General features: G+C 42.9%; 1 protein-coding gene across 1 annotated transcript in view; it reads left to right on the forward strand.

The window, feature by feature from the left end:
- PTPN11 (protein tyrosine phosphatase non-receptor type 11) overlaps positions 1-25,571 on the forward strand; it is a 133,631-nt gene that overhangs the window by 19,975 nt on the left and 88,085 nt on the right. The window contains exons 2-6 of the mRNA XM_077462035.1: positions 7,926-8,048; positions 11,674-11,868; positions 13,542-13,734; positions 15,758-15,874; positions 15,968-16,081. Of these exons, the coding sequence (XP_077318161.1) occupies positions 7,926-8,048; positions 11,674-11,868; positions 13,542-13,734; positions 15,758-15,874; positions 15,968-16,081 (742 nt within the window). The remainder of the gene's footprint in view (positions 1-7,925; positions 8,049-11,673; positions 11,869-13,541; positions 13,735-15,757; positions 15,875-15,967; positions 16,082-25,571) is intronic.

The raw sequence follows: 25,571 nt of genomic DNA on the forward strand, positions 1-25,571 counted from the left end.
GCTTGGCGCCCCCCTACTAGTGCAAATGGCTCGATTTATTAAACAAAATAGGAGAAAACTACATGACAGGGTGGATTTGATTTTAAATCAAGCCTATTTAAATCACGCTTTAAATACCTAGTAAAATAGCTTGATTTAAATCAACTAGATTTAAATCATAATTTTTAAAGTGCAACTGTCATTTGTCTGGCTGCGGCTTCTCCTCTGACCCGCTGTTGACTCACCGACAGTCCCATTCACTTTAATGGGACAGCTGGTGATGCGGCAGTGACATAAGGTGAGGGATGTGGATGCCCGCTAACAGGTGTCCACTTAGCTTGTTAGCGGGCGTCCACTCAGCTGCTGCCATGATGGATCTGAAGTTACAGGTCCTCTTTAAATGTAAGGAATTATTCTTGCTGGTAGTTGGAATCTTTAATATCAATCAATGCATTACATGTTATTATGAATGAGTTTAGCAAAAATGTAACTATTGCATAAGAATATACAGCCTCCTGCTACATAACAAAGCTCCATTTCATGCTGAATAAACTAAATTATGAATGTATCTTTACTTCGAAAGCATTTTATTAAAAAAAATTTGATAAAAATTTTGAATCAAAATAATCAGGTTTTAAAGAGGAAGTTATTTATTTATTTATTTTTATTTTTATAATTTTTTTTTTTTTTTTGGTGTAGCTTTTTCCTTTACCTGCAAAGCAAAGGCATAATGTGCTAGTATGCATCACATACTAGCACATTATGTGAAACTTACCTTCCAACAAAGCCCTCATCACCCCTGCTCGAGGCCGCATCCTTCTTCAATCTGGGGCCGTTGGCTCCGGCGCTGTGATTGGCTGGAGCAACATGTCATGGGGCCACCAGTCTTGGCACAAGCTTCTGAAGAAACGGCACAGGTGGCCGTTCCTTCGGAGCGCATGCGCAGCTGACATTGGTGTAGTGAATATCTCAAACAGTGCAAGTTTAGGAGATATTTACAGTACCTTTAGGTAAGCCTTATTATAGGCTTACCTATAGGTATGAACATTACAGGGAGGTTTAAAAAAAAAAAAAAATCTGATTTAAATAAAAATAACCATATTAAAAAAAATGTATCCACCCTGCTATGTGATGAAGGCCACGCAGACAGTTCAACATACAGACGCTTTCTTTTATTGTGGATCTTGGTGCACAGAGCAGTCATGTCATGTGCCCAGTGACACCAAATCAGTTTCATTGACTTTTGCTACATTGCAGCCATTATACGGTTTTAATACTAGTTTTCTTGATTGACTATATGATAATAGCAGGGTTGTGCCAATATATACATGGCATGGGCTGTTGGAAGGATCCAGTGATAACAATGGGTGTGGTTGGGTACTAAAGTTTAGTCACTCAAAAGCGTAGCATGTTTTACTGGCTTTAGCAGTCTTGTGATGTGTAAATATGCCTAAAGCCTCATACACACTATTGGACTTTGTACAAACTTTCCCGTGGATTTTTGTACAAAGGGTGTCGGCCGTGAACTTGTATTGCATACACACAGCAGGACTTTTTCAGCCAATTTTCACCAAATCACGTGTTTTTTCTGCTCTTTACCGCCACCTTTTTGCCAACTTCTGTATTGTTGTCTGATATTTTGCATTGGTTCTGAGCATGCATTTGTACATTGTACAAAAGTCCTATGGTTTTCTGTACACACGGTCAGACTTTGCTCCATCTGACTTTTGTTGCCAGAAAGTTTGTCCGTTCGCCACCAAAAGTCTGATGAAAACCGAAAAAGTTTGTCCGATGGAGCGTACACACGGTCGGATGTTGCCTTAAAACAGCTAATTTGCATGTTTGTTGTCAAAAAGTCAGATTGTGTGAATGGGCCTTTAGAGTGACACATGTATACAGTTTTTGTGTAGGACAGGCGTATTCTTTATGATTGGTCATCTGATTATATGCCTGGCTTTTCAGAAAGCTCTGCCTTAACCACTTCGCGCCCGCGCTATAGCCAAAAGACGGCTACAGCGTGGACGCTAACTGCCGGGAGGGTGTCCCTGGACGTCCTCCCGTTTACTTCCCCTCTGCGTGCCGCAGCGAGCGTGCAGCTGGGAAGTTCTGTGCTGGCCGTGTCCCTCGGACACAGCCAGTCACAGATCGCTGTAAACGGCCAATCACAGCGGCCGTTTACAGCGCGATCGGCGTCTCCAATGAGAGATGATCTCATATGTAAACATATGAGATCATCTCTCATCGCCGCTCTCCCTCCTCACACAGACAGCGCGTGAGGAGGGAGAGATGAACCGCTGTGAGTTGCAGCGGTTAGTTTAAAAAATAAAAAATAAATAAAAACGAAAATAAAGTGCCCACCTGTCCCCACTGTCCCCAGTGCCATGTATAAGTGCCATGTCATCAGTGCCACATATTAGTGCCATCTGTCATCAGTGCCACCTGTCAGTGTCACGTGCCATCAATGCCAGGTATCAGTGCCATCTGTCATTAGTGCAACATGTCTTCAGTGCCACGTATTAGTGCCATCTGTCATCAGTGTCGCGTGTCATCAGTGCCACGTATTGGTGGCATCTGTCATCAGTGGCACGTATCAGTGCCACGTTGGTGTCACGTGTCTTTGTCCTGGTGCTCCAGGGCCTTCAAAAGTGTAATAGGTAGTCCAACAAGTTAGATGTGTAATTTATGCTCCTAGAACATGTGACGGCGCTTCCTGCATGTTGGGCCTCACTAAGTGGCCAGGCTGTGGAAAAGTCCCACACGTGTGTTATCGTAATACCCAGGAGGAGTAGCGGAATTTATTTTTGGGGCATTTTTTGTGGTATACACATGCCACGTGAGAGAAATAACCTATTACAATGACAATTTTGTGGTAAAAAATTAAAATATAAATCTTCATTTTGCAAAGAATTGTGGGAAAAATAACATCAAAAAGCTCACCATGCCTCTTACTAAATACCTTGGAATGTCTACTTTCAAAAAAGGGGGTCATTTGGTGGGTATTTGTACTTTGCTGGCTTGTTCGGGTCACAAGAAGTGAGATAGACCACCAGTACATCAGATGTGATCAATTTTGTGTGATTCGCACCGCAGCTTGTAGACTCTCTAACTTTCACAAAGACCAAATAATATCCACTAATTTGGGTTATTTTTTACCAAAGATAAGTAGCAGTATAAATTGTGGCCAAAATTTCTGAAGAAAAATTTATAATTTGCAAAATTTTATCATGGAAACAAAGAAAAATGTTTTTTTTTTTTTTTCAACATTTTTGGTCTTTTTTTCATTTATAGCGCAAAAAAAAAAAAAAAAAACCCAGAGGTGATCAAATACCACCAAAAGAAAGCTCTATTTGTGGGGAAAAAAGGACAAAAATTAATTTGGGTACAGTGTTACATGACTAATTGTCATTCAAAGTGTGAGAGCACCGAAAGCTGAAAATTGGTCTGGGCAGGAGGGGGGTTTAAGTGCCCTGTTAAGTGGTTAAAGGAGAACTCCAGGCAAATCCTCACCAAAAATCTTTTTACTGTCTGCTTTTTGGCTTTGTATTAGCTGTTTTGTAGAACCAATTAAGTTTGTTAAACTTGGGTCTAGTAACAAAAAAAGCAGCCTGTCTCCAGTAACATTTTCTCATGTGGGGTCTGGACAATGGTAAGCCGGTTTTCAGATAATAATCCATCAATGGAGTGTGTCCTCATTCCATAAATTGCCCTGATTGGAAACTTGCCTGTAGATCTCTAATTTATAAGCTTCAGTGTAGGTGTTAGACTAAGAAACAAAAAGGCAGCTTGAGCTGTTATACTTCTCTTCAGTCCTAAACTACCTACTGCAATGCTTCTTTATGGACACATGATGCCAGTCTTTCTGGTTGAAGTGATCTGGAGTTGCAATGCATCACCAGTATTTTAAACTTCATTTAAAGTGCAAGTTCACCTTTTTAACAAAAAATTAAAAGGTGAACTAACACTATATACCACTCCCTGCATGGTCCCTGCTGCTAGTGGTGTTCCAAAATAAAAATTGTGGAGCAAAAGTGAAGATTCAAGATGTACGTGGCCGAAAACCGAAATGGACAATAAAAAAAATATATATAGTGAAATACCGGGCACTTTAACCTCCTTCCAGGCCAATTGTCAGCAACCAGGGCTGTCACACTTGGAATGACAATTGCACGTTAAAGCGGGAGTCCACGCAAATACTGCAGCTGCTGACTTTTAAAATAGTGACACTTACCTGTCCAGCGCGCCCGCGATGTCGGCACCCGAAGCCGATCTCTAGGTCGCCTGTCGGGTCCTGCCGCCGCCATCTTGGGTATGGGAATCAGGAAATGGAGCCTTTCGGCTTCATTTCCCGGTTCCCTACTGCGCATGCGCGAATCGCGCTGCGCAATAAGGACGCTCCCCGCTGCCTCTGGGATCTGTGTGTTTCCCAGCAGGCAGCGGGGCACTTGCGGGAAGGGGCGGGCACTTGCGGAAAGGGGCGTAAGTTACGCCCCTTTCCGCAGAGAGCTATCCCGGAAGTGGGTGCAGTTACCTGGATTATCCAGGTAACTGCACCCCCTCCCCCCTGAAAGGTGCCGATTGTGGCACCGGAGGGGGGGAGGGTTCCGATGAGCGGAAGGTCCACTTTAGGGTGGACCTCCGCTTTAATACAACATTACCCAAACTAAATTTTTATCATTTTTTTTTTTTTTTTTTTCGCACAAACCGAGCTTTCTTTTGGTTGTATTTAACCTCCACTGGGTTTTTATTTTTTGCTAATTAAATGAAAAAAAGAACAAAACTGTTTGTTATAAGATTTGGCAAATAAATATTCTTTCTTAAATTTGGGTCAAAATATATTCTGCTACATTTCTTTGGTGAAAATAACCCAAATCAGTGTTTATTCTGCAGTCTGTAGCAAAGTTACAAGTCCACAAACTATGGTGTGTGATGTATATATCGATCAATCCTGTTGTGCTGACGGCCTGTATTTGGCGCTCCTAAACCACCCCCGCCATTGAAATTGATGCAGGCATATTGCGGGCACTTTTAACCCTTTTTTGGCCACTCTGGATTTACTGAATTAAATGTTTTATTCAGTGTCTTTTGTTGTGATTAGCTCTGATTGGCCAAAGCTGATCACATGGTACAGATGGGCCCTGTCTGTACCATGTGATCACTGTGACTAATCGCAGCTAGCAACGCAATCGTATACAATGGATGGCATGGAAGCTATCCATTGTTTACAACTGTCAAGTCGTTTCAAAATGTAAGCAAATCATTTTTATTTAATTTTTTTAGATTTTTTTTTTTTTTTTCACCACCGCGCCGGTCCTGAGGTGCTGCGGGCAAGAGTTTTTAGGCGAGGCCGTGGCTTCGGCCTAGTCCGTTAGGCCGGACACCGCGGACTAGGCCAAAGCCGCGGCCTCACCTAAAAACTCCTGCCCGCAGCTCCTCAGGACCGGCGCAGTGTCCATAATAAAAAATAAATAAAAATAAAATCTTGAATCCTGAATTGAGATTTATTTATTTTTAATTTTTTTAAGGAAAATTGCCCAGCTCTACTACCTGCTGCGCTTACCTCTGTGGATAAGCTTTCACTGCCCATGTAGCTGGTGCAGGGGTCCATGGATTTGAAAGCTGTGGTCTTCTTTTTCTTTCAATGAAGCTGCTAGTTTAGATCAAAGTGATTCTGATTGGTCAAAGCGGGCAAGTGTCAGCATGTGACCAACAGAATTGCTCCAATTCATCCTGGAAAAACACTGTGAATTTCAAACCCCAGGAGCTGTGTTGAGAATGAAAACGTATCATCCATGGAGGTAAATAAAGTGAGGCTCCCTTTTTCTTTTCTTGTGAAAAGGTGAACTAGCCCTTTAAAAAACACTTTATTTTACTGTATGGACAGCACCATGTTGCCACGAATTCATACACCTTGAAATTTTCCACATTTTTCATTTTACAACCAAAAACGTAAATATATTTTACTGGGATTTTGTCCCCAGCCTCCTCTGTTCTCAGAGTAGAGAGGAGTGGGAGGTGGGGCAATTCTGGACTGGGGATGAGATCGGCCTGTCAGTTTAGGTGTACGGCCATGTCTTGGCAGGTTTGCAGTTGTACCATACTCTTTCCATTTTCGGATTTTGGATTGAGATGTTCAAAGCTTGGTATAATTTTTATTTTTTTTATAACCTAACCCTGCTTTAAACTCCATAACTTTATCCCTGACCTGTCTGGTGTGTTGCCTGGCCTTCAGGATGCTGTTTGTTCACTAAGGCTCTCTAACAAACGGAACAGCTGTATCTATACTGCGATTAAATTACACACAGGTGGACTCTATTTACTAATTGGGTGACTTCTGAAGACAATTGGTTCTACTAGATTTTAGTTAGGAGGTATCGTCATAAAGGGGACTGAATACAAATGCATCCTCGCCACACTTTTCAGATATGTATTTGTAAATAATTTTGAAAACCATTTATCATTTTCCTTCCACTTCACAATTATGTGCCACTTTATGTTGGTCTAGCACACAATCCCAATAAAATACTTTTTGTTTTTTATTATAACCTGGCAAAATTACGTTTCAATGGGTATGAATACTTTTACAAGGCACTGCAATTGTTCTTGCTTCGTCCTTGCATTGAGCATGTTTTGATTTGAGTTAGATCAACGCGACTCAACGCACTTTGTGTCTTAAGGCATAATAACCCGTACAATGATCAATTGACTCTAAGCCCTTGTACACACGGTCGGAGAATCCATCGGAATGTGTCCTATCGGACCGTGTTGTCGGATAATCCGACTGTGTGTGGTATGCATCGGACTGATTCCGTCGGAATATCCGGACCCAATTTTCCAACTTGTTGGAAATATTTCCCGACCAACTGGGCCGATCGGACATACTCCGATCATGTGTAGAGAATTTGATCGGACCAAGTGCCACGCATGCTCAGATCAAATTCCTACATCCAAGTTATTGGCTACTAGCCTGAATGTAGTCCCATCGTAACGAAATTGTCACCACGTTCTGAAAGATCGGATTTTTCGACAACTTTGTCCGACCGGGTGTATGCAACAGTTTCGGACAAGATCCATCGGATTTGGTTGTCAAACTCTCCGACCGTGTGTACAGGGGCTAACATGCAAAATACAGCAGAAACTGATGTATTTAGGTGACCAATGTAACACAATGGGGTGGAGAGGGGAGCTGCACATTGAAGGTCTTTTACTTTCAACCATAGAATGCATAAAGGTAAAAAAAAAGTTTTTTACAAGCACTTTATTCAAGAGGTTAAATAAAAAGACCAACATACTTCATGATTCATAATTCAAACTTTACCCCTTTAATTTTATTTTTCATCCTGACATTTGATGAAGTAAACCAGGCCCAAACGTTGAGTCTGAAGGCTTGGAACCATCAACCCTTCCTAAAGTTTCTCTGCAGTCAGACTGTGCACAGTGTGTAGATTTTTGTTTATTGTATAGGATTAGTGACAGGTAAAGCATGACTGGTTGTTGTATAGTTCCATTTTTTTCTTTTTGATAAGCCAGACCTTGATGATGCTGTTTAGTTGCACAGTTAGCAAGCTGGAGGCAGAGAGGATCCAAGGGAAAAAGCTTAAAGCTTAATTCTAGTTCATTAGTCCAGCTTGGACCAACATAAGTGTGTACTGTATGTGCTATACCTGGGTGATTTCTGTGGAAGTGAAGGATTACTGTAGTAGCTGTTTATAATACAATGATCCTGGCTCCTCCTGGTCCTATGCCGGGCGGCTGTAACTACACAAACAATCCGTACTTGGAATTTAGCTTTTAATAGGGCTATATGTATGGCTATGAGCAAGAACAGAATTACAGTTATTTATTGTTAATTAGGCAGCATGTCTTCCTGGTGATAACACGCACTGCTTTCTTGCTAATGTCTGAAAATAATTATTTGGTTCATGCTGTTGGCTTTCTTTTGGTTACAGATGGTTTCACCCGAATATCACCGGTGTTGAAGCAGAAAATCTTCTTTTGACCCGTGGAGTGGATGGCAGTTTCCTGGCACGTCCCAGTAAGAGCAATCCTGGTGACTTCACACTCTCAGTAAGGTAAGGAGCTCTTTTCCTGGATGTTTGGAATCAAAAGATGTTTTATAATACTGGTTTGCTCTTGGATTGAGCGGAGATCTGTATCCGTATATTGCCTTCCATGCTACACTTTTTTGCCTTTTTTCTCTCCCTCTCTTGCTCGCTCTCTTCTTGCTCGCTCTCTTGCTCGCTCTCTTGCTCGCTCTCTTGCTCGCTCTCTTGCTCGCTCTCTTGCTCGCTCTCTTGCTCGCTCTCTTGCTCGCTCTCTTGCTCGCTCTCTTGCTCGCTCTCTTGCTCCCTCTCTTGCTCCCTCTCTGAGATGAACTATAGACTGTGGACTAGGGACTATGAGATGTGTAGTGTGCATGACCACAACTATTATTCACTGCTTATTCCAAACAGACGTGTGGTGTAAAAGGAGGTTTGGGAGTTCATGGAGGATGTTACACAGTGGTAGAAAAGTGCAGTAAGAAATCATTTCATGAAAAATAGGTTACAGGACAATTAAAGTGGTAGTAAAGTCTCCCTGGAAACTTCTGTCTACAAGTAAGCTTATAATAAAGCCTACATGTAGGTACATGAAAGAGGAAGTAAACCCTGATGGGTTTACTTCCTCTTTTTTTCCCTGCAAAGGTAAAGCATAATGGACTACTATGCATCGCATAGTAGCTCATTATGTGTCACTTACCTGACACAGGAGCCAGCGAAGTCGCCGCTGTCACCTGTAGTCCGCCGCATCCATCTTGGTTGTGGCGTCTCTCGCAGCTCCGACGAATGACAGCGGAGAAGCCGCGATGACGTCACTCCCGCGCATGCGCACGGGAGTCGCGTCTCGGAGCTCCGACGCTGCCATTCGCCGGAGCCGCGATGACGTCACTCCCGCGCATGCGCACGGGAGTAGACAAATTTGGCAAATCCATTCTTGGACTTGCCGCATTTAGTGCGCCTGCGCGCCGCTGTCTACGGCGCATGCGCCGTAGACAGCGGTGCCCATTTTCGGGCAAATATCTCCTAAACCATATAGGTTTAGGAGATATTACTTGGACCTACAGGTAAGCCTTAATCTAGGCTTACCTGTAGGTCAAAGTTGTTTGGAAGGGTTTACTTCCATTTGAAATATCTCCTAAACATACACTGTTTAGGAGATAATCGGTGTCCCTGCAGACCTGGGCCATAAACAGTGACTCCTGTGCGCATGCCTGGAAGTGCCATCATTGCATTTCGTCCACTGAAAGGACCACAGCCCGCAAACCCAGAACGAAGACCGGGAGAAGATGGAAGTCCTGTCAGTGCCACTGGAGGCCTTAATTTCAAGTTACGTTTTTCATAATGTGCTAGTGTGCGCTGCACAAATAACATCCGACATAAAAACTTGCAAAACACATACATTTATTTTCTAGAGCCTCTGCTTTAAAAAAAATAAATATATATATTCACGTTTTTGTAAATATTTTACTATATCTTTTCATGTCACAACACTGAAGAAATTACACTTTGCTACAAATTAGTGAGTGTACAGCTTGTATAACAGTGTAAATTTGCTGTCCCCTCAAAATAACTCATCACACAGCCATTAATGTATAAACCACTGGCAACAAAAGTGAGTACACCTCTAAGTTAAAATGTCCAAATTGGGCCCAATCAGCCATTTCCCCCCCCGGTGTTATGTGACACGTGAAAAGGAAATTCGGCCAACAAGAGGCAGATGAGAGCTTTTGGTCGGAAAATGCGACCGTGTGTATGCTCCATCGGAGTTTGAGAGTAGGTTCTCAATTATTCGGTCGGAAATTCCGATTGTACAAATTCCGACGCGCATAATTCCTACGCATGCTCGGAAGCATTAAACTTAATTTTCTCGGCTCGTCGCTGTGTTGTACGTCACCGCCTTCTTGATGGTTGAAAGTTCAGTGAACTTTTGTGTGACCGTGTGTATGCAAGCCAAGCTTGAGCGGAATTCCGTCGGATGGTTTTTCCGCTCATGTGTAAAGGGCATTAGAAGGTCGCAGGTGTGTTAAATTTGGTGTTAACGCTCTCACATACTGGTCACTGTAACTTCAACATGGCACCTCATGGCAAAGAACTCCGAGGAGCTGAAAAAAATAATTGTTGTTCTACATAACGATAGCCTAGGCCAGTGATGGCGAACCTTGGCACCCCAGATGTTTTGGAACTACATTTCCCATGATGCTCTGGCACTCTCCAGTGTAGTGGAGCATCATGGGAAATGTAGTTTCAAAACATCTGGGGTGTCAAGGTTCGCCATCACTGGCCTAGGCTATAAGAAAATTGGCAAGACCCTGAAACTGAGCTGCAGCACAGTGGCTGAGAGACCATAAAGTGGTTTGACAGGTTTGACCTTAATGACCTTAACGTGCTTCTTCTTGAGCCACTCCTTTGTTGCCTTGGTGGTGGTATGTTTTGGGTCATTGTCATGCTGGAAGACCTATCCACAACCCATCTTCAGTGTTCTGGCTGAGGGAAGAAGGTTCTCATCCAAGATTTTACAATCATGGCCCCGTCCATTGGCCTCTCAATGAAGCAAAGTCAGCCTGTACTTTTACCAGAGAAACAGCCCCAAAGCCTAATGTTTTAAATGATAGAGAGACCATCATCCAAAAATCCAGAAAAAACAATACAAATGTTATGAATTGAGTTGCAGTTCAGTGAGTAAAATAAGTATTTGATCCCCCTACCAACCAACAATAATTCTGGCTCCCACAGACTGACTACAGTATGTGCTCATGTGGTACACAGATTAGTCTTGTCAATTTTAAGGAGTGTCTCAAGAAGAAGCACATGTCGTGGAGTGGCCTAGCCAGTCTTCAGACCTTAGTCCTATAGAAATTTTATGGAGGGAGCTGAAACTTAGAGTTGCCAAGTGACTGCCAAGAAACCTTAAGGATTTAGAGATCTGTAAGGAAGAGTGGCACAAAATCCCTCCTGAGATGTGTGTAAATCTGGTAACCAACTGCAAGAAATGTCTTACCTCTGTGCTTGCCAACAAGGGTTTCTCCACCACGTACTAAGCCATGTTTTGCTTGGTGATCAAATACAGTACTGAATTTACTCAATGAACTGCAACTCATCAAATGTTTATAACATTGTGTATCATGTGTTGTTTCTGGATTTTTGGTTGATATTCCATAAAAATTATAAACCCTTCATTTCTTTGTAACTGTGTATGTTGCAACAATTGCGCTACACAAGTCGCACCCCAGAGTGAGAGCAGTAATTCTAAGGCCATCTTTCCTGGTTAACTTTAAAATGATGACCTGCACAGGTTTTATATCACTGTCTATGGTCATTTTTGGGTACTGTTTATTGTCGTTTTATTGGCAAGTGCAATTTTAAGGCTTGACATGTTGGGTATGTATGTACTCAATGCAGGCCCATCTTTCTATGTGACCTAGTTAAAACATTAAAGTTAAAAGTATACTGTCCTATTTTTAAGATGTCAGAAAAAGTTCTCTTATGCAAGTGGAGAAATTGCTGCGGTGACTATTCAGTTTTGCATGTTTCCCAAGAAAAAAAAAAAAAAAAAAAAAAAGATTGCTTTCTATGGGAAAGCGCTTATTTTTATTCTCCTTCTCTCCAGTTTTTATAAATCGTCTCCCAAACTATCTTAGTTAATGTTTTATTATTTCAGGAGGAATGGAGCGGTTACACATATTAAAATCCAGAACACAGGTGATTACTATGACTTGTATGGTGGTGAAAAGTTTGCTACACTGGCTGAATTGGTTCAGTATTACATGGAACACCATGGACAGCTAAAGGAAAAGAACGGGGATGTTATTGAGTTAAAGTACCCATTAAACTGTGCGGATCCTACATCAGAGAGGTGAGCAGTCTCCTGTTTTCTTAAAATAGAGATGGTCAATTTGCATAGTGTTTTATTGCCTAGCATTTCACTGTTATGAGTACAGCAGGACAGACCTTTGTAGGTTAAAGATGATTTCCGCCCCCCCCCCCATGAAAAAATTAAGTCGGCAGCTTTAAATGCTGTAGCTGTTAACTTTTAATATTAGGACACTTACCTGTCCAGGGTTCCCACGATGCAGGCACCCCAGCCGATTTTCGGATTGGCTCTTGGGTGCTGCCGCCGCCATTCGTAGTAAGGGAACCTGGCAGTGAAGCCTTTCAGCTTTACAGCCAGTTCCCCACTGCGCATGCGTGAAGCGCGCTGTACTTTATTACTGGCCCGGTGGTGGAGGAAGGAGGAGGGAGGCCGGACTTCTGTGGGATGGCACCACAATGGAGTCTCCTGGGAGTGGGGAAGGGCACCTGTCAAACAGGTACCATTCACCCCCTCCCCGCATGTGTGGCACCGGAGGGGGGGGGGGGGTTTACTGTTTTGGGTGGAACTCCTCTTTAAAACCTCTGGGTTAATTTGGGCCAAACCAATTGTCAATACCCCTCAATTATATTCTGTGTCTAAATGCTCAGTACACTGAGGAAACCTGAGCATTATCCCAGCACTGCAATGCAGACACCAACAGTGCTTTGTTACAGTAAGGAGCCAATGCACTACTGCCTCCTTTACATAAGTGTAATTGTTCTTAAAGGGCCACTCTACCCAAAATAAATATTTTAGTTAAAGGTAGAGGCTCATGAGCACAGCCCCTAGCTTCTTCAACAGCAAGATAATCCCAGTAAATAAGCATACAGAGCCACACACTGATGACATGACCCATTAATGTTCGTTCAGGTATGTTTCCTCCCCTCCATGCTTGGGCTTCCTATGCTAGTCTCCCCCCCCCCCCCCTTTCTCCTGTGTGGTGTTACTTTGACCTGGGGCGCTCCTTTTTTTTTTTTTGGTCTGGAGGGGGGCGGGGGGGGATTTTATGGGGGCTTGGTTGGAAGGTGCAGGGTTCCCCTGTTTCTGCAGCAATGCCTGCCATGTGCTAGGGTGGGTGGCCATTTTATTGTAGCTGCAGCAGCCAGTTTTGGTGGGACCCACTAGCTGCAGTGGCCATTTTGCTTTAGATGGTATGGGTGGCCATTTTGAGGTGTACTGGTGTGGTGGTCATCTTGTTGAGGATCTGGCTTCCCTGTTTGACCTGGGTTGGTGCACGGGTGGCCAGTTGGTGGAATTTAAGCCGGATTTTGTACATACCGCAGATGCCTGTACAACCTACATTGGGTGTTGTTTCCAGCTGGCAGTGTCGCACAGTACTACACGTTAGTTTACAGTACTTGTGAAATGGCAGGTTGATGGCTTGTCCAGTAGGACCTATGTAGAGTAGGCTGCTCCTGTGCAGTGCCATGTGGCCTAGGTGGCTTAGATGACCAGAATGCTGCCTGGCATAGGTGGCAACACCTAGACTCTGACTCTAAATGTTTATAGCTAAAATGATAAAAGCAAGCGGGGCTTTTTAGCAGTTTTGAAGCACATTTATACTTTTAGGATGAGTAGCTTTCACATATGACATTCTAAAATGTTGTGCATTGACCCCTATTTCATTAATAACTATTTATTGTCTAACTAGAATTCTGTGTTTTCTTGGAGATTAGGTGGTTCCATGGTCACCTCTCTGGGAAGGAAGCAGAGAAATTGTTAACCGAAAAAGGTAAACATGGAAGTTTCCTGGTTCGTGAAAGCCAGAGCCACCCTGGAGATTTTGTGTTGTCTGTTCGTACTGGGGATGACAAAGGCGAGAGCAATGATGGCAAGTCTAAAGTGACACATGTCATGATACGGTGCCAGGTAATTTGTCTTCATAACCACTTAACTTTTTCATTGTTCCTTTTGTGTCCTTTATAAATTCTGCTACATTGATTTATAATAATAAAGAAAGCAAAAAAAAAAAAAAGCTTTTGAAAGAAAATTTGTGATGTGTACATTAACCACTTGCCTACTGGACACTATGAGGCCAATTTTCAGCTTTCAGGGTTGTTGCACTTTGACAATTGTGCGATCATGCAACACTGCACCGGTATGACATTTTTATAATTTTTTTTTCTTTTTTGCACAAATAGAGCTTTCTTTTCTTTTGGTGGTATTTAATCACCACTTTGCTAAACAAACCAAAAAAAAGAACATTTTGAAAAAAAATCTTTTTTTCTAGTCTCTAATATAAGATTTTTAAGATATAAGTAATTCTTGTTGCTGATGAAGCTGTGCTGATGGGTGGCACTGATGGGCAGTAATATGCTGCACTGATAGTCAGGACACTGGTAATCAGTGGCCTGATTATCTGTGTACATATCCACTGTGACACTGGCGGGTGAGGTAATTACTGCCGATAACCGGCAAATCTGTTTGGACACAGCTGATCACATAGTAAAGGGCCGCTGTGATTGGCTCTTTACCCTGATTTGTGATGCAGAGTTATTGTGCTGAGATCAGCTGATAAGGTGCAGGGGCCCGGGCTGAATAGCCACTAGGATGGCTTTTACATTACAGGGAATCGCCGGCTGAAACCGAAGATATCTGAATGATGCCTGTAGCTGCAGGTGTTTTCGTCAGATATGGTAAGCCATTGGAATTGGTAACGGAAGTGATATGATTTGATGAAAATACAACATTCATTAGAATATATATATATATATATATATATATATATATATATATATATATATATATATATATATATATATATATATATATATATATTTTGTGTGTATATATATATATATATATATATATATATATTGTGTGTGTGTGTGTGTGTATATATATATATATATATATATATATATATATATATATATATATTGTGTGTGTGTGTGTGTATATGTATATATATATATATATATATATATATATATATATATATATATATATATATATATATATATTGTGTGTGTGTGTGTGTGTGTGTGTATATATATATATATATATATATATTGTGTATATATATATATATATTGTGTATATATAATTTGGAGAAAGTTAAGGACGTGCTCAATTTTATTTTTTAAAGCTGAGTGCATGGGCCATAAAAATGTGACTGCTCAGTACCTGGTTAAAATCATAAATCATCCCCAAATAGTCAGCCCTAGAATTCCTCAGATGAAAAAGTATATGATAAATATGTTGAATGTTAATATAACAACATATAGGTAAGTAGAACATTGTAGATGGTGTTTCAGAGAAAACTGATAATAAGAAAGAGATAATCATTATATACAGTATAGCACAAGCTGGCCATAGATGGATTTTTTGTTTATTTTTTGATCAGCCGACGGGGCTGATCAAACAAACTGAGCAGACTCCCCCTATCCACAAAAGGTGGATGGAGGGATCTCTGTGCTATTGTATTGTGACAGCGGGACACTTCCACAGAATACATTTATCAGTGCTACAGCCAATTGCCTGCAGGAGCTGATCAAATGAATGTTTTCCAACATTCTCATTCGAGAGAAGCCAGTTGTTAGATTGGTTTCTTTTGAGCGGGAATGGCTATTGATGGATCTAAATTCAGCCAGTCCTTGCTGAACCGGACTATTTTTGATCTATCTATGGCCATAGATGTAATATATAAATGGAAGAACAGAACAAGAACTTAATCCAAAATGAACATTCACTCGGCTTGGATGACAGGGTTAATGAAGTCTCCGCACTTTTCACAGCTATTAGAATGCAACCTGGTACTTTGTACTATAGGCCAGAAATGTGTGTTTATGGCCTTCTCACTTGATAATGGAACTTTCAAATACAAATATAAGCAGGTATGACTGATCTGTGTGAACCCCTAATCCATTATATGATTTGTCTTCTTGTTTAGGATATGAAATATGACGTTGGAGGAGGAGAGAAATTTGACTCTCTAACAGACCTTGTGGAGCATTATAAGAAAAATCCCATGGTGGAAACACTTGGCACAGTACTACAACTCAAACAGGTAGAGGGTCATATATAATCCTGTCCAATCACATGAAATTTACCTGCAGCAAAGGGTTTGCTTTAATAAGCTCTTTTTTTTTTTTCTTCCCAGCCTCTGAATACAACCCGTATTAATGCAGCAGAAATTGAAAGTCGAGTAAAGGAACTGAGTAAACCTGCAGAAACAGCTGACAAATTTAAGCAGGGCTTTTGGGAAGAGTTTGAGGTATGTCAATTTAAGCTAACTATAGACCTCAGAAGGTGGCAGATGTGATCAAGTTGCTTAGAGGACATTTTCTATGAAAGATCTTTTCATACTTATCTCGCATCATCCACGTATGAATGTTTATAGTAGTGGGAGGAGGACTGCCAGATGACTCCAGAGCCAGTTTGTTTTGATAGTATACAATGGCAAAAAAAGAGCCAGGAAAACTCAATCCATGCGATGGGATGGGCCTGTTGGTAGAAAAATAAGAGGCTCTCCCTAGCTTGTGCTAGACGCATGGGTGCTTAACTTGTTGCCCTTCCTACTGTTGTGAAACTTCAAGTCCTATGAGCCATCGAAAGGCTGACCGCTCCAAGGATTACTCCCAGAGGCAGAAGCATGATGGAACTTGTAGTTCCACAAAAGTTGGAGCGACACAGATTGCGCACCCATGTGGCTAGAGAAACCTGCTAGAAGAAATCCTGTGCTTTTGTGTATATCATCATAGCGCCAGTCACAGCGCCCCCTAGTGATGGTTGAAAGCGGTTTGATAGACCTTGTAATTCAGTCTTCTAAAGACAACCATACTATTATAAACTAAAGTAATTGGCTATAAAACTAACACATTATTTTAGGGTTATTCAGGGAGGCTGCACTAAAATGTGTAGATAAGACATGTATAGCCAAAGTGCTGCTGTCATTTTAAGTATTCTAATTTATAAAGAGATGGTTTTAGAGATCTTTTTTATAATGCCGTGAACACCATCTATTATTTACAGTAGGGAACATCTGTCATCAGTTTTGTTAAATACAGACTATCTAAGCTGTGGGCAGTAAAATACTGTGTAGTGCAATGAAAGCAATTGTTTTAACGTTGGAGCTAGCATTTTGTGCTCTGTAATTAGCATAAGAGAATGTGAAGGGACCATGTTTGCAAACAATTTGTAAGGTTATGTAAGACTTGGCTTGTGAGCTCTTTGACTTCTGTTTATTACAAGCCGTTTTCTTGCTTTGTGGCATTGCAGTATTCTGTCTCTGCACTGCTGGTATGCTGGTGTCTAACACTGCGGTGTTGAAGACAGAGTATACTGCTGCAGAATAAGATCTATGGGATGTAAAAGGACCAGACCCTTGTGGAAATGGCAGCATTTTCTACCCAGTCAAAAACTGGTTACATTATCTGAGACTTTACATTTTTTTTTCTGTGTTTATATACATAAACTATACAGGACATAAATGTATAACATCTGATGATCCTTGTTCCTGAAAAGCAGTTAGTTATTGCTCTCCTGTAATATGTGTGTTTGTAAGACTTTTGTATACCGGGGATTTTTTTTTTTGTGGAGGACCTCTAGCTTACCATGTTTTAGGAGAGCCACAGTTAAAGAGGAAGTAAACTCTCCCACTCTGATGCTTCTTTTCTTTTAGTCCATTATAATAAGTAATTATCAAACTATAGCCACTGTAATACAGCCCAAATTGCATATTACTTACGGTTTAAAGAAACTTGAAAAAAAATTGTTTCCAGGGGTTAGGCAGCGCTATCTTTTAAGTATTGTTTTCTGAGTCCACAGTGGAGTGTATTTCCTCCCTTACATTGAGCACTTCCTGTACGGTTAACCAAGCCTCCTTCTCAATCCAACATTTCTATGGCAACCCTGCTTCCCTGTTCATAGCTGACTTGTTTTATTTCATAGTATTTACTTGTGCCGATTGTCTAATGTTTGCCTTTGTCAGTCTTATCAGCTTCAACTGATAAGACTGCAGTAATGGCCAGGTTTATACTGCATGTGATGTCACATGGGGTGTAGGAGGAAGCTCTGAATGATTCTGCAGCCTCCTGGGATATCAGTGGTGTGCCGTACGAAGTCCTGATAACAGATAGACAAGCAGATGGAGAGTGTGCCGTAGATCAGGGGAGATCTGGGCATGCTCAGTGACGTCATTCTAAAGAACAAAAAGGATTACAATACTAAGCAAGTAAGGAGATATCTACAAGCAGTGTTCATTAGGGTTTTTTATGCTGATTTTCATGGGACAAAGTTGTGGGGGAGAGTTTTACAACCACTTTAATATTGTCTTGAACTGTGCCACTAATGTCTTTGACCTCACATATGCACATACAGTGCATTTGGAAAGTGTTCACAGCGCTTCACTTTTTGTTGACAGCCTTATTCCAAAATTGATTATATTCATTATTCTCTTCAAAATTCTACCAACACTACCCACAAAATGACAATATGAAAGAAGTTTGTTTGAAATTTTTGCAAATTTATTAAAAAAAAAACGAAAAAAAAAATCACATGCACATAAAGTATTCACAGCCTTTGCTCAATACTTTGTTGAAGCACCTTTTAGCACCAATTACAGCCTCAATTCTTTGAGTATGATGCTACAAGCTTGGCACACCTATTTTTCGGCAGTTTCTCCCATTCTTCTTTGCAGTACCATTCAAGCTCTATCTGGTTGGATGGGGAGCATCGGTGCACAGCCATTTTCAGATCTCCCCAGAGATGTTCAGTCGTGTTCAGGTCTGGGCTCTGGCTGGGCTGGGCAGGACATTCAGAGAGTTGTCCCATAGCCACTCCTTTTGTTGGCTTTGGTGTGTGCTTAGGGTCTTTGTCCTCTTGGAAGATGAACTTTCGCCCCAGTCTGAGGTCCAGAGCGATCTGGAGCAGGTTTTCATCAAAGATGTCTTTGTACATTGCTGCATTCTTATTTCTCTCAATCCTGAGTAGTCTTCTAGTTCCTGCTGCTGAAAAACATGGTGTTGGGATGGGATGTTATTGGCCAGGTGTAAAGAGCAGTGTTTTCCTCCAAACATGATGCTTCCCATTCAGGCCAAAGAGTTCAATCTTTGTTTCATCAGACAGAGAATTCAAGTGCCTTTTTGGCAAACTCCGGGTGGGCTGTCATGTGCCTTTTTACTGAGGAGGGGCTTCTGTCTGGCCACTCTACCATACAGGCCTGATTGGTGGAGTGCTCCAGAGATGGTTGTTCTTCTGGAAGGCTCTTCTCTCTCCACAGAGAAACACTGGAGCTCTATCAGAGTGGCCATCAGATTCTTGGTCACCTCCCTGACTAAGGCACTTCTGCCCTGATTAGTTTGGCCGGGCGGCTCACTCTAGGAAGAGTCCTGGTGTTTGCAAGCTTCTTCTATTTACGGATGATGGATGCCACGGTGCTCATTGAGACCTTCAATGCTGCAGAAATGTTTCTGTACCCTTTCCCCAGATCTCTGCCTTTATACAATCCTGCCTCAGAGGTTTACAGACAACTCCTTGGACTTCATGGCCAGGTTTGTGCTCTGACGTACCCTGTTAACTGTGGGACCTTATATAGACAGCTGTGTGCCTTTCCAAATCATATCCAATCAATTGAATTTACCACAGGTGGACTCTAATCAATTTGTAGAAACGTCTCAAGGATGATCCGTGTAAACAGGATGTACCTGAGCTCAGTTTTAAATGTCATGGCAAAGGCTGTGAATACTTATGTACATGGGATTTTTTTATTTTTAATAAATTTGCAAAGATTTCTAACAAACTTCTTTCATGTTGTCATCATGGGATATTATTTGTATAATTTTGAGGAAAATAATGAATTTAACCACTTTCAGACCGGACCAATTTGCTGGTCAAAGACCAGACCACTTTTTGCGATTCGGCACTGCGTCGATTTAACTGACAATTGCGCGGTCATGCGACGTGGCTCCCAAACAAAATTGACGTCCTTTTTTTCCCACAAATAGAGCTTTCTTTTGGTGGTATTTGATCACCCCTGCGGTTTTTATTTTTTGCGCTATAAACAAAAATAGAGCGACAATTTTGAAAAAAACACATTATTTTTTACTTTTTGTTATAATAAATATCCCCCAAAAATATAAAAAAAAAAAAACATTTTTTCCCCTCAGTTTAGGCCGATACGTATTCTTCTACATATTTTTGGTAAAAAAAAATCGCAATAAGCGATTATTGATTGGTTTGCGCAAAAGTTATAGCGTTTACAAATAAAAAAATATTTTTTTTGTTTTTACTAGTAATAGCGGCGATCAGCGATTTTTATTGTGATTGCAACATTATGGCGGACACATCGGACATTTTTGACACATTTTTGGGACCATTGTCATTTTATACAGTAATCCCTGCTATATAAATGCAGTGATTCCTGTGTAAATGACACTGGCAGTGAAGGGGTTAACCAGTGGGTGGCAGTGTAGGGGTTAAGTGTTCCTAGGGGCGTGTTACTAACTGTGGGGGGGTTGGGCTTTCATTTAGTGAACACTGATCTCTGCTCCAATCACATGGAGCAGAGATCAGCGTCACTAGTTGCTAGGCAGAATGGAGAAATGCTGTTTACAACGGCACTTCTCCATTCGGCTGCTCCGTGAGACGATCGCGGGGATGCCCGCGGCGATCGAGTCTGCGGGTCCCGCGACCGGACTCACGGGGTCCCGACCAGCACGGGAGCGATGGCAGGGCGGCAAATTTAAAGGGACGTACATGTACGCCCATTTGCCTGCCCGTGCCATTCTGTCGACGTACATCATCGTGCGCTGGTCGGCAAGTGGTTAATCCATTTTGAAATAAGGCTGTAACATAACAAAATGTGGAAAAAGTGAGGCGCTGTGAATACTTTCCGGATTCCCTGTATGTTTCCAGATTGGGCTACAAGAGATATATATATATATATATATATATATATATGTGTGTGTGTGTGTGTGTGTGTGTGTGTATGTATGTATATAGGTCTATTTTCTACATAATTAGCCTGTCCTATATTATGTGCTATGAGAACAAGACAACATGCGTAAGAGCAGCCATCCATAAAATATATACTTCTATATAGAGTGTTTGCTTCCATTTTAAAAGATATATAAATTGTAATAATAAAAAAAAAAATATATATATAATCGTCTTCCAGGGCAGTATCCGATAGATAGGCTCCTCCCTGAAACAGGAAACACATTAGTCCACTATTATAAATTTCAGTCTTACCTGCATGCCTCAGTTTGTGTTTCCTCCAGACCCACAGGAGCTGCAAAGAAACATTTATTATTTTACCTTGTCTCTGTGCTAGTCTCTGTGCTAGTTGCAGGAGACCCCCTGCCAACATCCCATTCAGCCCAGCGGGCCTTGGAAGGGCTGGCAGGAGCAGCAAATTTGAGCAAAAAACTTGCCTTTGCCTTCACCCCCCCAATCTGAAACAAATGCACTAGCATTTTTCCGCATACCGCATGCTGGAGCGACCTGCTGCTGCTTCAATCTGACATGGCTGGTGATCTGGTTTGCCCCTGACCTCAGACCGCACTGGATCTCACAGATGACGCCGCGTGGGTAGGTGTCAGTTTTTTACTTTGTCTACCTAATGTCCACCCATCCGCTTGCCTCTACCGTGTTGCTGCTATCTGTGTTTCACCGCATCCAGCAGAGCCGGCTCCTCTCCTCGTGGAGGCTCTGCGGGGTGTACCAAGATGGTACTTACCTTGGGTAAACATCACTTCCAGTCACGTGTTTTCGGACGGCGGCCATTTTCCCAGAGTGTGGAGACTTATTGGGGGAAATACAGAGCAGGCACTTCCTGCAAGCCAGGACAGCTCCAAGTTAAGCCAGAATACTCCAGGGTCACATCTGTCTTAACCTCACTGAAAAAACTGCCCATGTACGGGCAATCTTTAACCATTTTCCTCATGGGGACCTTTTTATGCTTGATTTCAGGCAAAGACCCCAGAGGAAAGGAAAATGAAAAGCAACAAAACGTGTGCTTTGTGCAGCTACCTGGCTTCTCCTGAATGGAAAAAACCCCTATGCCATAGACAAAATGGTGGCCAAAAACTTGCAAAGTTACCTGAGAGATCTGCTCAGCTCTTTTAATAAAGAGATAAAGAGCACCATGGCACTGCTACACTCATCAATTGAGAAGTTAGAAACACCAACAAATGCCAGTCAGGCCATTACCTCATCTACTAGCGGGACACGCGTTCCTTCAGGAAACAGGCAGAATGACAGGAACAAGAGGAGTATTCGGATGAATCTGAACAGTCCGAATCTGAGGATGGACTTTGCTCAGACTCTGAGGAGGAATTTCCAGCTTCAGAGGGCAACTTATTTCTCTCAGAAGACACAGATAAAATTCTCAAAGCTATAGCAGACACGCTATGTATTAAAGAGCAAAAAACTGCAGAGCTTACTCTACATGACAAGATGTATAAAGGGCTACAACCCAGGAAACCTAGAACATTTCCTGTACACCAAACGCTTAAAGATATTGTCAAAAAAGAGTGGGAAGACCCAGAGAGAAAACTCTTCATACCAGCTGCGGTCAAGCGCAGATATCCTTTTGCAGAGACAGACACCAAAACCTGGGCTAAATGCCCCAAAGTGGATGCCTCTCTGGCAAAAGTCACAAATATGACTTGGCCTTTGACAATGTGGGTACCTTAAGCGATCCCATTGACAAGAAAATAGAAGCCCTTTTAAAGAGGGCTTGAGAAGCAGGGGCTACGAATCTGAATCCGGCAATAGCTTCCACCTGCACATCCCGCACCTTGCTAATATGGTTAACCCAGCTTCAGAAACTACTGTAAAGTGACACACCTAGGGAAGAATTAATAAAAACCATTCCTACACTAAACCGAGCTGCAGCTTTTCTAGCGGATGCCTCAGCTAAGACAGAATATCTTCAAGGGCCACGGCGCGCTACTTAACTCGGCCCCAAGAGCCCTATGGCTGAAATCTTGGGGAGGTGATATCCGTTCTAAGAGTAGACTGTGCGGCATTCCATTCACTGGGGACCTACTCTTTTGGGCCTGAACTAGAAACGGTACTAGACAGGGCCGCAGAAAAGAACAAGGGTTTTCCCCAAACCAAAAAGAAACAAGGGAAGGCGCCCTTTCGGCAATTCAAAAAATTCAACAAGCTGGGAGCAAAGAAGTGCTCGGGACAACAAAACAAAAAAGGTAAGGGTGAATTCATCCTCAAGCCTCCTAACCCAAAGTGCAAAAAACAATGACTGTCAGGTGGGGGACAGACTGGCAGCTACAGGGGCGGATCCAGAGTCTAGTCTCGGGAGGGGCACTGCTATAAAATATGTTTTTTTGGGGGCAATTTATATGGGAAATGGCTGGTATTTGCGCTTCAATCATTATGGCACCATGGTTGTTATGGTGTCAGGTTGATTGAAGCGCATTATTTCTATTAATACATTGTAATATAAAATTAAATGGTTCATCTCACCATAATGCAGAATCAGTGGGAGCCCTGAGGATGTCACTTGCCATGTCGCCTGCCACCAAATGTGGATTGTCACTTGCCACGTCACCTGCCACACATTGCGGATTGTCACTTGCCACGTCACCTGCCACACATTGCGGATTGTCACTTGCCACGTCACCTGCCACACATTGCGGATTGTCACTTGCTACGTCACCTGCCACACATTGCGGATTGTCACTTGCCACATCGCCTGCCACCAGATGCGGATTGCCATGTAGCCTGCCACACATTGCGGATTGCCACTTGCCACGTCACCTGCCACACATTGCGGATTGTCACTTGCCACGTTGCCTGACACACATTGCGGATTGCCACTTGCCACGTAGCCTGCCACACATTGCGGATTGCCACTTGCCACGTAGTCTGCCACACATTGCGGATTGCCACTTGCCACGAAGCCTGCCACACATTGCGGATTGTCACCTACTGTGTCATTTTTCTGCTAAGGTGGTCTTTTGTTGGGTCCCAGAGTGAAGATAGGCAGCAGAGAGATGATGCAATCTCTCTGCTGCACACAGCTTCCTACACAGTGAGGGCAGGACTGGAGGGATGCAGGGCAGTGAGAGATGATGTCATCTCCCTGCTCCCCTGCCTGCTGGCTTCCTGATTGGCCAGCAGCCCTCCTAAGCTGCCCAGCTGCCCCCCCCTCACCCATCCACTCAGCGCGGGTACCCGCGGAACCGGCCGCGATTGGACCCGCGGAACCGGCCCGCTGGTACCCGCGGAACCGGCCGCGATTGGACCCGCGGAACCGGCCCGCGGGTACCCGCGGAACCGGCCGCGATTGGACCCGCGGAACCGGCCGCGATTGGACCCGCGGAACCGGCCCGCTGGTACCCGCGGAACCGGCCGCGATTGGACCCGCGGAACCGGCCCGCGGGTACCCGCGGAACCGGCCGCGATTGGACCCGCGGAACCGGCTTTGCTGTCATCAGCTGCCAGTATTCTCGGAGGGGGCAATTGACCCGTTGCCCCCCCCCTGGATCCGCCCCTGGGCAGCTATTTCCCACTAATGGATGGAAGCAACAAAAACAAATTCATCATATACACCATAACTGAGGGCTACGCAATAGAATTTTCCACCCGCCCCCCAACAAAGTACCTAGTAGCCATGCTATCAAAGGACGAAAATCGAGCAAAGGCCTTTTTTAGTGTCCCTGGAGAATCTACTGGATCAAAAAGTGATTCGCCATGTACCTCAAGAAGAGGAACAAAGGTGGGTTTTATTCTCATATCTTTGCAAAGAAAAAAAACATTAGGCAAGCTAAGGCTCATACTGAACCTCAAACCACTCAACAGATGAATAAAATACAAAAAATTCAGAATGGAGTCTATTTACTCGATCAGAAACATCCTACCACGGCAGACATTTATAGCTACAATAGACTTGCAGGATGCCTACCTACATGTCCCCATTAAGGAGGGTCATCAAAAATTCCTGAGGTTCGCAATACAAGGGCCAGCAACCTCTCTGCACCTGCAATATACAGCTCTCCCTTTCGGCATCTCTTCGGCACCCAGAATCTTGTACACAGGGAAATGGAGTTCCAGATGGTTCCAAGCCTCCTCAAACATGAGAGAGCTAAAAGCTGTGGGGGAAGCATTAAAAGCATTCAAACCAGCAATACAAGGGAGAGATGTAAAAGTACAATCCGACAATGCCATGACTGGCATACCTAAACAGGCAAGGAGGGACAAAGTCCCAAATCTAGATGAGGCTATTAGAAACAATCCTACTATGGGCAGAATCAAACATAAGGTCAATATCAGGCATCCACCTGAAAGGAACAGACAATAAGCTGGCAGACTTCCTGAGCCGGAAGACCATAAACCAGACTGAGTGGTTACTGAACCAAACGACCTTGGCACAAATCACTCAAAAGTGGGTGCTACCCAAGGTAGATCTGTTTGCCTCCAAAGCAAATACAAAATCACAAACGTTCTTCTTACTGGATCCCACAGATGGCAACAGTGGAGTAGATGCCTTCAGAGATGCCTTCAGCCAAAGCTGGGGGTGGCAACTTTGTTATGCATTCCCTCCAACTGCCAAAATCCCAAGAGTGATTCAAAAAATAAAGACAGAGAGAACAAGCGTGATGCTAATAGCACCGCACTGGCCCCAAAGGGCATGGTTCAGCCACTTGAACAACCTCAGCATCCAACCTCAACTGACACTGATGGCCTGACCAGATCTCTTATCACAGGGCCCAATCAGCCACCCAAACCACAGAATCCTG

The sequence above is a fragment of the Lithobates pipiens genome, unplaced genomic scaffold (genome assembly GCF_037356315.1).
Source record: "Lithobates pipiens isolate NorthernLeopardFrog02 unplaced genomic scaffold, aLitPip1_a1.2 Scaffold_3, whole genome shotgun sequence".
NCBI classification, from domain to species: domain Eukaryota; kingdom Metazoa; phylum Chordata; class Amphibia; order Anura; family Ranidae; genus Lithobates; species Lithobates pipiens.